This window comes from Amblyomma americanum, chromosome 1 (genome assembly GCF_052857255.1).
Source record: "Amblyomma americanum isolate KBUSLIRL-KWMA chromosome 1, ASM5285725v1, whole genome shotgun sequence".
In the NCBI taxonomy this organism is placed as follows: domain Eukaryota; kingdom Metazoa; phylum Arthropoda; class Arachnida; order Ixodida; family Ixodidae; genus Amblyomma; species Amblyomma americanum.
In genome coordinates, this window is record NC_135497.1 from 523,171,725 (window position 1) to 523,186,645 (window position 14,921).

General features: G+C 46.9%; 1 protein-coding gene across 1 annotated transcript in view; it reads right to left on the bottom strand.

The window, feature by feature from the left end:
* Positions 1-704: 704 nt before the first annotated feature.
* The window catches only part of LOC144128806 (large ribosomal subunit protein uL1-like), a 150,617-nt gene continuing 136,400 nt past the window's right edge, over positions 705-14,921 (bottom strand). The window contains exons 4-5 of the mRNA XM_077662537.1: positions 1,418-1,587; positions 705-875 (exon numbers count right to left, since the gene is read on the bottom strand). Of these exons, the coding sequence (XP_077518663.1) occupies positions 705-875; positions 1,418-1,587 (341 nt within the window). The remainder of the gene's footprint in view (positions 876-1,417; positions 1,588-14,921) is intronic.

A 14,921-nucleotide genomic window follows, 5' to 3' on the forward strand; every position in this document is an offset into this window, starting at 1 on the left:
TGCCCCTTAGTTTCCGTGACTGTTGGCTTCCTTAATATGTTTGTCAAACGAGCCCATTATTTCCTTTACGTTGCCTGCTAATATATATATATATATATATATATATATATATATATATATATATATATATATATATATATATATATATATATATATATATATATGACCACTATGGCTGAAATCATTTAGTGCATCCCATTTAGTTATCTCTGAGTGAAATTTTTGGTTGGCTATTGTAATGCCAGTCCAACATTTTGCGGTTAGCCTGTGAGCTCCGGTGAGAATAACAGAAAACAGCTCCACTACTTTCAGGATTCCAGTGCCTCTGCAATACCGCCCCAATCAGCGCCATCTCCATGTGCTCAGAAGAAGCAGTGCCAGAGGCTGGAAGAGAGCGGCACCTGAGAAGCTAGACGTCGGAGGGCGCCCGACCGATCGGCCGCAAGCAGGCGCTAAGAGGAAGGAAACAGTCAGGCTCTCGCCCACAGTGATTCAAACTGCGTGTGGAACAGCACTCTTGCTAGAATGCACTACACCGCTCTTGCAACAGATTTCTTGCCACACTGAACGACGAGACGCGATCTTTTATTTTTATTTTTGCGGCAGCAGACAATTACGGTTTGCAGTTTTCAGCACAGCTGCTTTCTGGCGGCCGAGAACGTTTTTCATCCGCGCATCTGCGACGGTATAGCCGCAGCGTGTGATCAGAAAATTTTGAGAATGGGCCCCATGATGGTCCTAACGCAGACCGAATGAACATGGCTGCCATGTTTCTTCAGCAGCTTGGTCACACACCGGACTGTCTGGTTAGTGTTCGCCACCAGGTTCTCAGGTGTCATTTTTACGTTGCCAACGGCCACTACGAGGTGTCCCGCCTGTGAAGAAAGCACAACAGGCTTTGAGATTTTTATATTTGGCAGTGGAGAAAGCTTTGTTTCGTCCATGGTGCATTTTTTTTCATAAACAAGGCACTGCTCTTAGACAAAAGACATTTGAGAACGTGCTATTGAGTTACGAATGAGGTTAGTAGACTTCAATGTTCCCTAACAATTTCACAGGCGAAACAAAGTGTAATAGCTAACAAAATATTTCCAAGAAATCCCGTACATCATAGACTCGTCGCAACAGCTGAATTAGGAAATGCGTCGTGGCACGCTCATCATTACATTTCTGGCCCGAGACTGTTCTAAAGGGCCAGAAAGCATTCGAGTGAATGATTTATCATCAGGAAGGTGTCGGTATTCGAGGCTCTTAGAAAAATTAAAATTCTTTCGTTTTTTATATTTAACCAATCCTGTCTAATGCGCAGTCTACGTACTCAAGTAGGTTTTGGCGAGCGCTTTTCAGCCGCCTTGAATACTCGTTCACAGCGGCCGCGCAGATACTCTTAGAAAGGCTGTTCAAACATGTCACGTGCCTTCCTCCGTATCTTTGCTGTGGTCCTCACTTGATCTACTTGTGCCGAAATGGGCTGCGTGTGTGTCAGGTTGATTGGTGACTTGTCAAGAGCGCTCAGACCGTAGCCCATAAGACAGTTGACCTGGCTGATCAGGAGTGTGGACACCAAGAAAATATCGTACACCCTCGCTGGAAGAAGGGAGAAAATGTTATGAGTGAACAGCGCTTGCTGCGCACCCGTGACAAGTTCGGCCGCAAATACTAGAAAAAGCACAATGCAGTCACCACTGCATGCTATTCAACAGAAACGTACTTTGCCTCTAACTGCCATTCTGACAAAATACACCCGCATTTTTGTAATCACAGCTCTGGTAATTAATATTGGCTATGGCTGGCATTTCAGAGGTTAATAAATGAAGAGAGATGAGAGGCGCTCACTGAGCTGTAAGGAAATGCGTTACTTGATATTGGTTACAAATAGAAGCTTTAACTCATTTGACAGGCCTTGTGGCATAAATATATAAAAAATAATACATTGCGGCGCATTTATGTTTAGTCACTCATTTTCTAAATTATTTTACGGACTTGGCTGTATCGAAGCACATGCAGTTACAAAGAAACTAGCAAAACCGACAGCACCTACGACGCACCTGTTTAGTACAGAGTAGTGATCAAAAAGATATATTACAGGTTTTCTAGTTTAACTTCTTTTATCGCACTAAAATTTGCGCACGAGGTCGATGGGACGACATTGCGAGATATTTTAGGCAATTGTAACTAATGTTTTTTATCTTGTAAGGCGACAATTTGCACCTACAGCAAAGTTACTCAAAAACTGCTTTCCGCGCTGCATGAAGGTATCGGCGGTTATGTTTTAATGCCAAATGTGGCAACAATTTCGAGAATGCCTTTTCACAATATCCTCATGCAGCAGTATTTCATGCGCGAGACTTTTTCTGGCGATCACTGCTTGACTCCGCCGGGGCATGCAGTCCAGGGAGCTGTCAGTCAAGATCTAGTTCATATTTCTCCACTTTTCCAGCAACTTCGCCACTCTCTGCTTGGTGTTGCTGCTATTTTTTTCCTCCACGGACGATACGTCATGCTTATTCAAAAATAATAAACTAAATTAATCTCAGTACACTGACCTGGCTGTTCCATAACTACCCGTGTCCTCTTTTTCATTCTGTTTTTCGAAAGCGTAAAAGAGTGCTTCGGGTCGTAATTCTGTTGAAAGGGTATGAAAATTCAAGATTTATCCGCGCTTATGGAAGCATAACCTTTTCAAGGATGGCCTGATAAAACCTCTTCGCTCATGGTACCTTGAAATTCAGTCAAGCAAACAAACTCCACATGCGGAGAATCAGCCCCGTGCCGTTACGTTCCCGCCACTGTGGTTTAACGTGGGAGTTTTTTAAATAGTTGATATAAAGTTGCGCTTGATACGATGTATGCAATGAATCCTATGATTCCCGCGCGACAGTAACTTCGATTCATCCAATGAAAAACTATTTCCATTCCTGACGTGTCCACACCAGGCGTTACATTACCTACATCATCTTGGAAATCCAGTTCTTTTCCCAGGTGTGCAGGGTTTGAGCTTGTCTCCTGTCATTTAGTTGAACATATTGCACGTGATGCCTCCCTGTCCATGGATTTGCTGCAGGGCCTGATAACAGGGTTAAATCTTCGGAAATTATAACAGTGAGTCTAGAGTTTTTAGGCTCACGCGAACAACGTTTTCGCACAACTTGGTTCGTCGTTATAGCATGTCTCCTACGACGATCAAAAAATTTAACCTTCTCTAGACGTATATTTCTTCAAAACTTCTGAAGGCGACTACTGAGAAATCGAGTGAAAACTGATGCCATTTCATGCAAGAGTGGTGGCGGATGCTAATTGCCATTTTAGCAGTCTTAATGACGTTCTGTTTACATCACACTCCTCCCAAATGCTTATAAAAACTTGCCGTAGTACATTTAAACGCAGAACCACTCAGATGAAAACGACGGAAAATATAATATGATCTAGAATAGACGGATAGTGGACGCACTGGTAAGCGGTCATGAGAGGACAAAAGAGGTAAACGAACTGAAGCAAACAGTCGCGCCCCCAACAACTCCTGACAGACGAAGCAAGGCCTTTTGCATTGTAATATAGTCAGAAATAGGAAATAGGTCTTTTATATCTGTGAACTTTTTGAATTTATGCAAAATGAAAATATTCCACTTTTTCTTCTCTATTGTTCATCTAATGTTTAATTCCAATGGCAGATCCGGATCAACTTTTTCTGCTCTGTTGGGAGCAATCGTATTCCAATGGCAAAATGGGAGTGCGAGTTGTCTGTTCCAATGGCAGATCGGGATCAGACGTCTATACCGGTTCGCTCCGTGGAGCAGCGATATTTGCTCCGCCGAAATCGGCAGATTTGACCGGAACCCCGCGCGACGTTTTACTTTCCTGCGTCCGCTTCCGGTCATGACCGGCTGCATCCGTTCTGTCGCATACGCGAACTTTCTGTCGTCGCTACGCGGTGATCCGGGCAACGTACAAGCAGTATTTTTTTACTTTTTTAAATTGAATTCTCCCAAATGTAATTATTTTTCGTTTTATTCGCGTCCACACAAGTTAATACAAATAATTTTCTTAACAGGATGTCAATTCCATCGCGGTCAATTCTTTGTGACCGCTTTTTAGACGAAAATCGTTGACTTGTTTGAACCTCCCGCGCTTTCTGACGTCAGACGACGCGTACTCTCTAAGCCTAGCAGCTCTGTAAATAAGGAAGCAATCTGAAAATTTGGCGCGTTTCATCACTAGAATTTTGTGGTGCGGGCATCATCACACAAAGCGAAAGCTTCGTGCGCCTTTTGTTTGCCGTGAACGCGAGAGACAGAGTGGCGGCAAGGACGAATCGCTGGTGAAGCGAGAGGCCGCGCTTCGAAGGGCGCCGCCATGTTGCCTGAACTTGGAGCTATTCTTGCGCTGAAGTGCCTCCGCGGGAGCGCATGCATTCCATTGGCAAAATGGGAGGGAGTGATCTCCGCCTGAACTGCGCGCACCGTTTGTGATCCGGCGGAGCGCTCTCGATCTGCCATTGAAATTCAGCATAAGTACAGATAGCGCTTTACTTCTTTTCGAGAGAACAGCAACTACCGTGGCACTGAAGCCTGCTTATGTGCTATGAATGAGAAAGCGTGCACTACAGCTGTCTCTGTGGGTGCATTTGTTGCTTGTGCGTTTTTGTAACTTAGTTCGTGTTGGCCACCAAGCGCACACCTCTCGGAGCTCCGTGGGTTTACGCCCGTATATGCAGAATTGGGCCTTCTGTCATTAACATTCATAGATGGCGGCGAGTCTTCTTACCGCTGCCAGCTCAGTGGCGCATTGGTTCATCGATGCGCCCACTGCACTGGCAGATGACTCTTCGTCTCGCGGCAACACGAATGGTTTGTGCGAACAATTTTGCTTTTCCCGAGAAACTTCTCGCTCAGCTGGCGCGAAGCTCCTCCGAACTTACCCGAGCTTCGTCCTATTGGCTGCAGCTTGTGTGGTGGTCATCCGAACATACCCCAGCTTACCCAAATTACTACCGAGTAACCGAATTAATAAGGAACTCCGGTAAGCTCGGGCAAGTGTCCACACTTTCTGCTCACACTTTCGATTAACGCCACGCATGAGCCAAGTAATGTTTACAATAAGAAAAACTTGAGGCGACGGTTAAGTTCGGACTTTAGGGTGTGTTACGATGTCACTAATAGGTTCCTTCAGTGGCGTGGGGTCCTCCTGGCTTGTCAGTTCGCAGACACGCACACTGTGCATTTTTTTCACCAGCCAGAACGCTGACCCCATCTTTTATAGAAAAATGCAAGGACATTAGAGATCCCTCTCGTGGACCTACTCCTTCTCAGTCGCCCAGGTTCTACCTACATGACCCCCTATATGCGCAATTGTCGTTTACATTCATTGGTCGCGGAGAGTCCTCATACCCCTCCTCGCGCAGTGATGAAGGAGTTAAGCGCTGCACCACTGCCCTGGCAGGCCAGTGGGGCTTGCGAGACCCAGATAACTCTTCCCGAACAACCTATGGCGCGACCAATCATAACTTCCACCTGTCACGGCGGCCAGTGGTGACGTCACAAGGTTACGTGACCTAGATGGCAGATAGGCCATTTGCTTCTTCGCTCGCAACGCTTGTGATGGCGACAGCGATGACACGGGGTTTTCTGCGGAACGAGAAATTGACCGCTATCGCTTAATAATAAAGGCACAATGACACGCATATGTAAGCGCGTACATGATTTGTAATCATAAATTTTGTCACTAAAAATATTGTCACGGACTAGAAGACGACAAAGTGGGCAGTGGCGCTGCACTAAGCACTCGCGCTAGGCCCACCGCCATTAAATAATTCCCTAAACCCAGGTCAGTCCCCCACCGTGGGTATGTGCCTTCATCTTTTCAGGCAACAACAACAACAAATAATTCCGTCGCTATCTCTCATGTAGTCCTGCTTTCACCTGCTTGCCGTCACGTAACATTTGGTGTGAGGTCCGGAGTTCATCCCCATCCTGGTCCAAGAGCTTCGGCTTCCTGCGTGTGCCGAGGTCATCGGTCGTGTGTTTCTGTCCGCACCGCCAGGCAGTGCCCCAGCCCACCAGATTAGAACCGACCACGCCATTCACCCCAGCCCCGTCCCCCGCCCCGACCAGAAGACACGACGACATGATGCCGTCGCCGCTCGAACCTACGACCCCACCGACCATATAGAAGCCGCCAACATATTTGAACACAACACCTGCCCATGCCATTCGGTGTGTTCATGGGCCTCGGCCGTCTGCTGAAGGTGACCTACGCACGGCCTGAAGCTTCCTGGACCAGCGCTCCTCTGATCATGATCTGCTCATCTCTTTCATTGTAACGGCAAGCACTGCATCTTCTCTTCTGTGTTCCTCTCTCCTGTCACGCCCATCGTCACGTCCTACGTTTCGTCTTCACGACCATTCTAGTTCGCGCGATCGGGACAACCGCTCTGCAGCCCCGGGTGGTGTCACGGACTACAAGACGACAAAGTGGGCAGTGGCGCGAAATGAAGAGCTCGCGCTCGGCCCACCACCATTAAATCATTCCATCGCCATCTTTTATGTAGTCCTGCTTTCACTTGCTTGCCGTCACGTAACAATATGTCGACATTTTTCGCAGCACCTGAAATTCAAAACTCGACAGCTGTGCAAGCTTCGCGGAAGAGCCAGCTCGTGCCATAGCAGAAGACAAAGGGTTCTAGTTACTTAAATTTTGAGACTTGTCCATCACTTTTGGGTGAGGTTCAAAAGCGATGTGGCTGAAATGACTGTTTCGTGAGGTGCGAACTATTTACTGCCTGTCGCGTTTGGGTCCGAATCTGGATCTGGGCGATCACTCCAACACCGATAATGACATTCATGACTTTCGTAGGGCCCTGCATAAGAGATGAGCTCTGAATTGGAATGGGGCAAAGTATGTTAAAATAGCAAGGCTCTGGGGTTGCATTTCTGCACCAATGACACCCGGCGTTTTGTGAATGTAAATTCTGTGCTTTCGATCAGACAACTGTTGTAGATGATGGTTACGCACCCGATGCTTCCGTCAACGGGCGCAGCACCAGAGACGACAGAAAACGGCAGCAAGAACGCTAAGACTATTCACGAGACTCGAAGCATGGATGGATGGAAGGTAGGAGCATCCCCTTTGAAACGGGGCAGTGGTTGTTGCCACTATGCTCAATTTTTTTCCCCTTTATTTTTGTTTACTCTGCTGTAAGTTGTTAATACAATTCGCCATTTACTTAAAAAAAACGTTTTCCTACAATTTAAAACTTATGTCACCTCTCTGCTTTTGTACCACCAATCCTCCAATCGCTTTTTGCTAATTTCCACCGCATATTTATTTACATGACTATTGTTATCCTAAACCTTAAAGCCTCAGGAAGAGTGACTATGCCTGCATCGACATCGGGATGGATACCATCGCATTTTAGGATGAGGTGTTCTATTGTTTCTACAGATTTACCACACACAGCACATGAGTCATCATCTTCGTTAAATTTTTTCTGTAGCTGCGCGTTCTAAGACACCATGACCTAGCTTCAAAGAGTAGGGCACTGCCTCTTGAGTTATCATAAAACGTTTCCTTCCTGATCTGCCTTTTCCAGCATTGATATAGTTATACACTATGCTTCCTTTCCATTGAATCTATCCAATTTTTACCTTCGATGTTTTTAACCTGTCGTTTAATGCTCTTTCTATCTCCTTCCTCGTCTCTGGCAATTTAACTGGCCAGCTTCCTAGTTCGTTTCCGCCACTCTGTGTCAACGCTCTTTCTGTACAGGTATTTAAATACCTTAGCTGCCCACCGGTTATCATCCAATTTCCTCAGGCGTTCTTGGTATAGTACTTTACTCTGAGCTTCTCGAGCTTGGAACGTTGCCCAGCCCATATCCCCCTGTACTGCCTCGTTTGTGGTTTTCCCGTGGGTACCTAGTGCTAATGTTCCGACAGTTTCCTGATTTACTTCTAATCGCGACTGAACTTCAGCCGTTAAGCATTGAACCGCATTCCCGAAAGTAAGGGCACCATTATTCCTTTCCAAATACCTCTGAGGACTTCATACCTGTTGTACCCCCACAATGCCCTATGTTTCATTATCCCGGCATTTGTTCGCCCTTTTGCTATGAGAGACTGTTCGTGCTTTTCCGTGTACATATGCCCGTTGTTTACCCATACCCCGAGATATTTGTATTCAGCCACTCGGGGTATTTCATGGCCTTGTATTATAATCTCCTGATCAGTTGTGCCGTTGAAAACCATCACACCTGACTTAGTTGCGCTGAAACTGAAAGCTAGACTGTTTCCTTCGTCTCCACAGCAATTCACCAAAGTTCGCAAATCTTCCTGGCTATCTGCTAATAGTAGAATATCGTCCGCATACAATAAATCCGGTAGTCGTTGCTCAACAACCTTTCCGCCTAATGTGTATGACAGATCATAACCTAGATGCTTCCTTGTAGCCTTCTTTCCATACTTATATAAAGCATGAACAGCAGCGGTGATAGAGGACAACCTTGGCTTAATCCTTTGTGTAACTGGACAGTTGTTGTACTCTTAATTTTTTTCCCATTTTATTTCAACTTCATTTTCTCGATATATTTCCTGTAGAAAATTAATTACCTGATGACTGACACCTTCACCTTTTAATATGTTTCACTGGAGTTCCCTGTCACGTCGTATGCACCGCTTATATCCAAGAAGGCTAAGTACAAAGGTCTGTTTTCCGCCTTAGCTATTTCTATGCACTGGGTAAGCACAAACAGGCAATCATCTAAGCGCCTACCACTTCTGAACCCGTTCTGAAGTTCTCCGAGTATTTTATTACTTTCTACCCATTACTGCATTTTTATTTTCACCGCCTGCATCGCCAGCCAGTATGTAACTGATGTTATCGTAATCGGTCGGAAGGATTTTATATTCGTCTTATTGCCTTTTCCATTATGAATCAAATTAATTTTACTCTGTTTCCAGCTGTGCGGAATTTGCTGATTCGTTCTGACTGCCTCCAATACTTTTATCAGCGTTTCCTTGCCTCTTGGGTCAAGTTCAGTATTTAGCTTGATTGGAATTTCGTCGATCCCTGCTGACGTACAGCTTGGAATATTTGCTTCCGCCTTTTTGCAGTTAAGATTCGTCAGTTCCACGCTGTTTTCTATTGTGCGTTCCTGTGTTGCTCCCTCATTTGGGGTGATTACTCTATCTTAAATGACTCAGCTATAACTGATGAAATGTAGTTCACAGCGTCATCTCCGTCTAAGCATTTTCCTTCGGCATTGTGAATCTGTTCCTGCTTTCTGTGATTCGCTTTGCCCAGCCAGCTTATATGGTCCCAGAATTTTTTTGGCCCCCCTTTAGTTGCATCGCGAACTTCAGCGAGCCAGCGATCAGAGGACTGCTTTTTTTAGCCTGGACGAGGACCTGCACTTGCTGTTTCTTTTGTCGATAAGATTCCCATTTTCGGCCTATTTCCTCTTCAGATAACTGCTCCCTCTTTGCTTCTCTGTGTTCCCGTGATGCCAACCGTCGTTGTTCGATGGCCTCCCTAATTTCCTTATTCCACCAACTTCGTGGCTTCTTCTTTCCTCTCCAGCGGTGTACTCCTTTTACTTGTTTTATTTTTGTACTAATGAGGAGTTCTAACTTATTATAATCGCACTTCTCCATGGGATGTGTCTCTATTGCTTCCTCTATGCACGCCGCTATTTGCGCTATTTGTTCGTCATTTAATTTTCCGCACTCTGACTCCCCTTCATTTCTGTATTGAGCAGGGCTTGAAACTGTAGACTAATACGCTTATGATCACTACCGAGGCTGTACTTTCCCTCTTTCTCTATTTCCATCATTGCGAGCTTGCTATACATCCCCTGCGAGATTAAGCGGTAGTCAATGGTCGTTTGCGTGTTGCGGGATTCCCACGTGATTTGTCCCTCACACTTAGTTTCTCTATTTACAATAACTAGGTCGTGTCGCTGACAGAAGTCTAGCATCAACTTCCCGTTATAATCTGTGTACCCATCCAGATCCTCGATGTGGCCATTCATATCCCCCAACAGAATAATATTGGCGCCTTCCCCAAACTGCTTTATATCGTCATTGAGACACTTAACTAGATCCGTGTTCTCTTGCCTGCATTTGTCCCCTGTGCCTAAATAAACTACTCCTAGCCATGTCCTTTTACCGGCAACTGTGCCCGATACCCAGACATGTTCTTTGCAAGTTGACTTTATTCTTTGCCAATTTGTTCCTTGATGTATCAGCATACCTACTCCTCCTCCCTTCCTCTCCGTTGTTGTTCTATTGCTCCCTTCCCAGACGTAGCCATCAATATATGGTGGGTCTTCTAGATTCCTGAGATGTGTCTCGCATAGCGCGTATACACCTACTTCTTCGTCCTTCAACTGCTGTTCTACCTCTAACCACTTCCCTCTCTTTCTACCGCCTTGCATGTTTATGTACCTGATCCTAGTGTTAAATTTCTTGTTTGTAGTTTTCTTCCTGCACCTCCTAGTGGCCGTTTTATTGGCGTTAGCCTTCATTGCTACACTTTCTACTTTGCTTCTACCTACCCCTATGTCTTGAGCCGCAGTGGACCCCCTAAAAAAGCTACTGCCCGGCCTGCCAGGCGCCACCCGATCTCGGCTCCTAGCCTTCTATTAAAGTGGACGCCATCTCGTGTAAAGCCTCCGCCAAAGCCTGCTCTATGCACTTCCCTATTTATGTCTGCCACTTCAAAGCCTTTCTCTGGCTTAACTTCCATATCTCCCGATTAACGGCCACAACGTCCTTGGCAATTTTTTCGTTCCGTCCTTGCACTTCCGGCACTGTGCACACCACGATCTGGACTTCCTGTGCTATTGCCCTTAAATCGTCAACTCCCTCCGTTAATCTTTCCGCTACTTTTGCGGCTTCACAATTCAAGACATCATTTAGTCCCGCCGCTATCACTACCAAATTGCGCTCTTCAACATTCTTAGAAAATTCTTTTTTTGTTTCGCTCAGTACTGCGTCCATTTTCCTGCCTGGGAATGCCCCGACTGCTATCCGCTTATCACCCTTTACACGCTCCATTATAGTTCTTTTGCACCTACGCATATTTGAGTCACCACCGATAATTACTTTGGTACTCGCTTCCTCCATCCTAACTTCCGGTTTATTATGCCGCCTCTTATCTGTGGCTGCGACCTCATTCCTGGAAGTTATCTGGTTCCCCTTCTCTCCATCTCCAGCACACTTCCTAGCTGCCACGTGCGCGTAGCTGTTCCTGTCTGAACCCGCCTGACCTAACTCCTTATCGCTGTCCATGCCAGCGCAGGCCCCATCGACGTGGCTGGCGCTGGAATGTCCGCCAATGTCACTTCGCTTGGCGGTGTAAGCCATTTTTGCGTTCAACAACTCACTAAGCTGCTCTTGGAGTATGCGCTTCTCTGCCCGCTCTTCCTGCAGCTCTTTTTCTAGGGCCTCCATACGTAGCGCTAGGCTGGTGTTTGCTTCGTCAGCCCTGTCCAGGCGTGCACCTAATACGCAGCATTTGCGCATAAAATCCGCGCCTTCGGCTTCCTCTACAGATTCGAACCGCGTTTCTTTCAGATTCACCAACATCTCACACTCCTTGCATTTAACCTTCCGTTGCTTGACCATCCTAGCAGCACTCTATTATTGCTACCACAAAATGCTAGATAAGAAAAAAACGACTTGCAACCGCGTGCTCAAATAAAATTCTGCCTACCGCTAAAGCCAATCACCTATGAAGGGATACTAACTACCTGTCTTCTACTAACTAAAGGAATAATATTACCTGCCTCACAAGTGAGCCCTGCAGATCTGTAGCTGTCTGCCGGAAAAGGCCCGGCCGTTAGGTCACTGACCTGCTCTTTCGCAAGCACTTCACCTAACTAGCCCAGATCTAAAACTAGCCTAAATCTAAGCTCTCAAAATATTAAAGGAAATAACTCATCGGTTTTTCGTAGTCACGCGCTTTCGCAGTCGTCCGTCCGTCAGGTCCCGGTCACCACGCGTAATCCGAAGAGCACCGAGACAAGCGACCGTACCGCACGGCTGTCAACTGCCAGCAGTCGCCGTTTCCGAGCGCTGCCATCTAGGCTGAGAACCATACCATGAGCCTACCACTACGCCTGTCGTCTTGAAGTAGCCCGGGTTGCTTCATAGCGAAGACCCGGAGGGACGGCTCGAGCAATTCCAGCTCACGGCTAAATTCTCAGGTGGCGGGATGAAGCGTAACTGAGATATTTCTATTTCACTAGACGGCCCTGCGAAAAAGTATCACGCAAACCACGAGACCTCCTTAAACACTTCGGATGAATGCAACAGTAAAACATTGAAGACTTTACCAGCATTCTGCGGTAAAGAAAGGGCTTACCTACTCCTGCACACAAGAAAACAATATCCTAACGAAACTGCAGAAATGCAAGGCGAAGAAATGGATCGGCTTTTCCATCGAGCGGAACGGAACATGGCAGATAGTAGGTTGAAGAAAGGAGAAAACCTCTCCCGCATTATCAGTGTATCGCAGGCAGAAATTAGCACATTGTAAAATAAAAGAAAATGGTTCAAGGCCGAAAAAAGTTGTTTGAAAAAAAGAAGACGAACAGAGGAAGGGGAAAAGACGAAAAAAAGTAGAAAAAGTAGTTGTTACATCAACAGCGGCACCAGCCACGGGGACGGCCGGTATTCTGGGGCATTTATTGATTGAAATATAAAGTTTGTATCTTTTTTTTCTGTTCTTTGCTTCATTCGTCTTCCACTTTCTTCTGACGTGCATTTATGGCTTATTGTTCTGTATATGACATTTTTTAGCGCGCTAACACTTATATTGGCCATTCTCCGCAATTAGTAGTTCTGTGTTGTCTGTATTTCTGCTCGTCTTTCTATTTGTCTGAAGCATGTTTTGCGTCAGGTGAGCAGCGTGCCCAACGTGTCAGGCGGCAGCTCAATTATTCGTGAGCTGCTCGGGAAGAGCAACCTGGTTCACAGCCTAATTCAAGCAGCAGAGCATAGCTTGACCGTTGCGCCAATGCGCCAGGGGTGGCAGGAACACTTCCTGGGATCAATGAATATAAAGAATAACCAAGTTCTTATATATAGACAATAATTCATTATCGCTATCTCAAGAACAGCTATCTGGGAACAGCGGATCTGATCACGCGCACCGAAGTGAAAACCGAACTGTCATCATCGTCATCATCCTCATCCTGGCTCCTCCCCCTGCAAAGAAAAGGCCTCTTCCACTTAACCCTGTCCTTTGCCACCTGCGGGCATCGTAACCTCGCAAACTTCTTAATCTCATCCACCCACCTTACTTCCAGCCGCCTCCTTCTACGCTTGCCTTCTTTTGAAATCCACTCCGTTACCCTTAAAACCAGCGGTTATAATGCCTTCGCATTACATAGCCTGCCCAAGCCCATTTCTGCCTCTTGATTTAGATTAGGATGTCGTTAATACGCGTTTGCTTCCTCACCCATTCTTCCCGCTTCCGGTCTCTTAACGTTACGCCTATCATTTTTTCTTTCCCTGGCTCGCTGCGTTGTCCTTAACTTTAGCTGAGGCCCTTTCGTCAGCCTCCACCTTTGCACTCAACTGGACCCCCGAGGGCCCGCATACTCTTATGCAGGTTCCTAGAACGCGGAGTTGGATCGACCGTTCCAACTGTACGACCTGAAGGCGGCACTGGGTAAAATGAAGCGAGGAACGGCGCCGGGAAGGGGCAAAATTACCGTGAAACTTCTTGCCAACCTCCCCGACCCCGCCTACGAAGACCTCCTCGCGTACATCAATTCTATGTGGCTAGGCGAGGAACCCCTCCCAATCGAATGGAAGACCGCTCTGGTCTCTTTCATTCCCAAACCCGGCAAAGCCGTACGCACGGACAACCATCGCCCCATCTCCCTTACGTCTTGTGCGGGAAAGCTTATGGAAACGATGGTGCGAGATAGACTGTCCGAGGTTTTAGAAGACCACAACGCATTCGCTGACACCATGTACGGTTTTCGCCCGCACCGATCCGCGCAGGACATTCTGCTACAACTCGATCGAGGAATTCTCAACCCCGTCGAATACCCCCTAAGCGACAAGGTAGTACTCGCCTTAGACTTAAAGGGCGCCTTCGACAATGTCAAACACGAAAGCATCTTACAACATCCTTCCCAGACCAACTGCGGTCGCAGAACCTTTCAGTACGTCAAACAATTCCTATCTGAGCGACGATACATCATCAGGATACAAGACGAAGAACACGGCCCTTACCAGCTAGGAACGCGAGGAACCCCGCAGGGCGCGGTTCTTTCTCCACTCCTTTTCAATCTCGCCATGATGAATCTCCCGGCTTAGCTGGCGAAAGTCGAAGGCATTCAGCATGCGCTGTATGCTGACGACATAACCATCTGGGCCAAACACGGCACAGTCGGTGACATATAAACCCACCTGCAGCAAGCGGCAGCGATCTTAGATGCCTACGCTCGCCATTGCGGCCTTCAGTGCTCCCCGGCTAAGGGTGAATTTGTGCACATTCGCCCATCACCAAAGTGCGATACCAAACTGGAACTATCCCTGCCTAACGGCCCCATACCCGAACACGACCAGATCAGAGTACTTGGTCGTTTCATCCACAAACATAGACGAGTTGAAACAACACTAGCCAGACTGCGCAAGGTAGGAACTCAGGTAGGCCGAATGGTCCGCCGGGTCTCTAACAAACGCGGAGGGCTACGATGCAAAGACGCCTTGCGGCTGGCGCATGCCTTCGTAACCAGTAGAGTCCTCTACTCGACCCCCTACCTTCACCTTCGGAAATCTGACGAAAATGCACTCGAGGTAGTCCTCAAAAAAATGTACAACTGTGCCCTGAACCCCCCCCCCCCCGCCGCAAACGCGTCTAACCATGGGCCTGGGGATGGTTAACACATTCGCCGAGCTTCGGGAAGC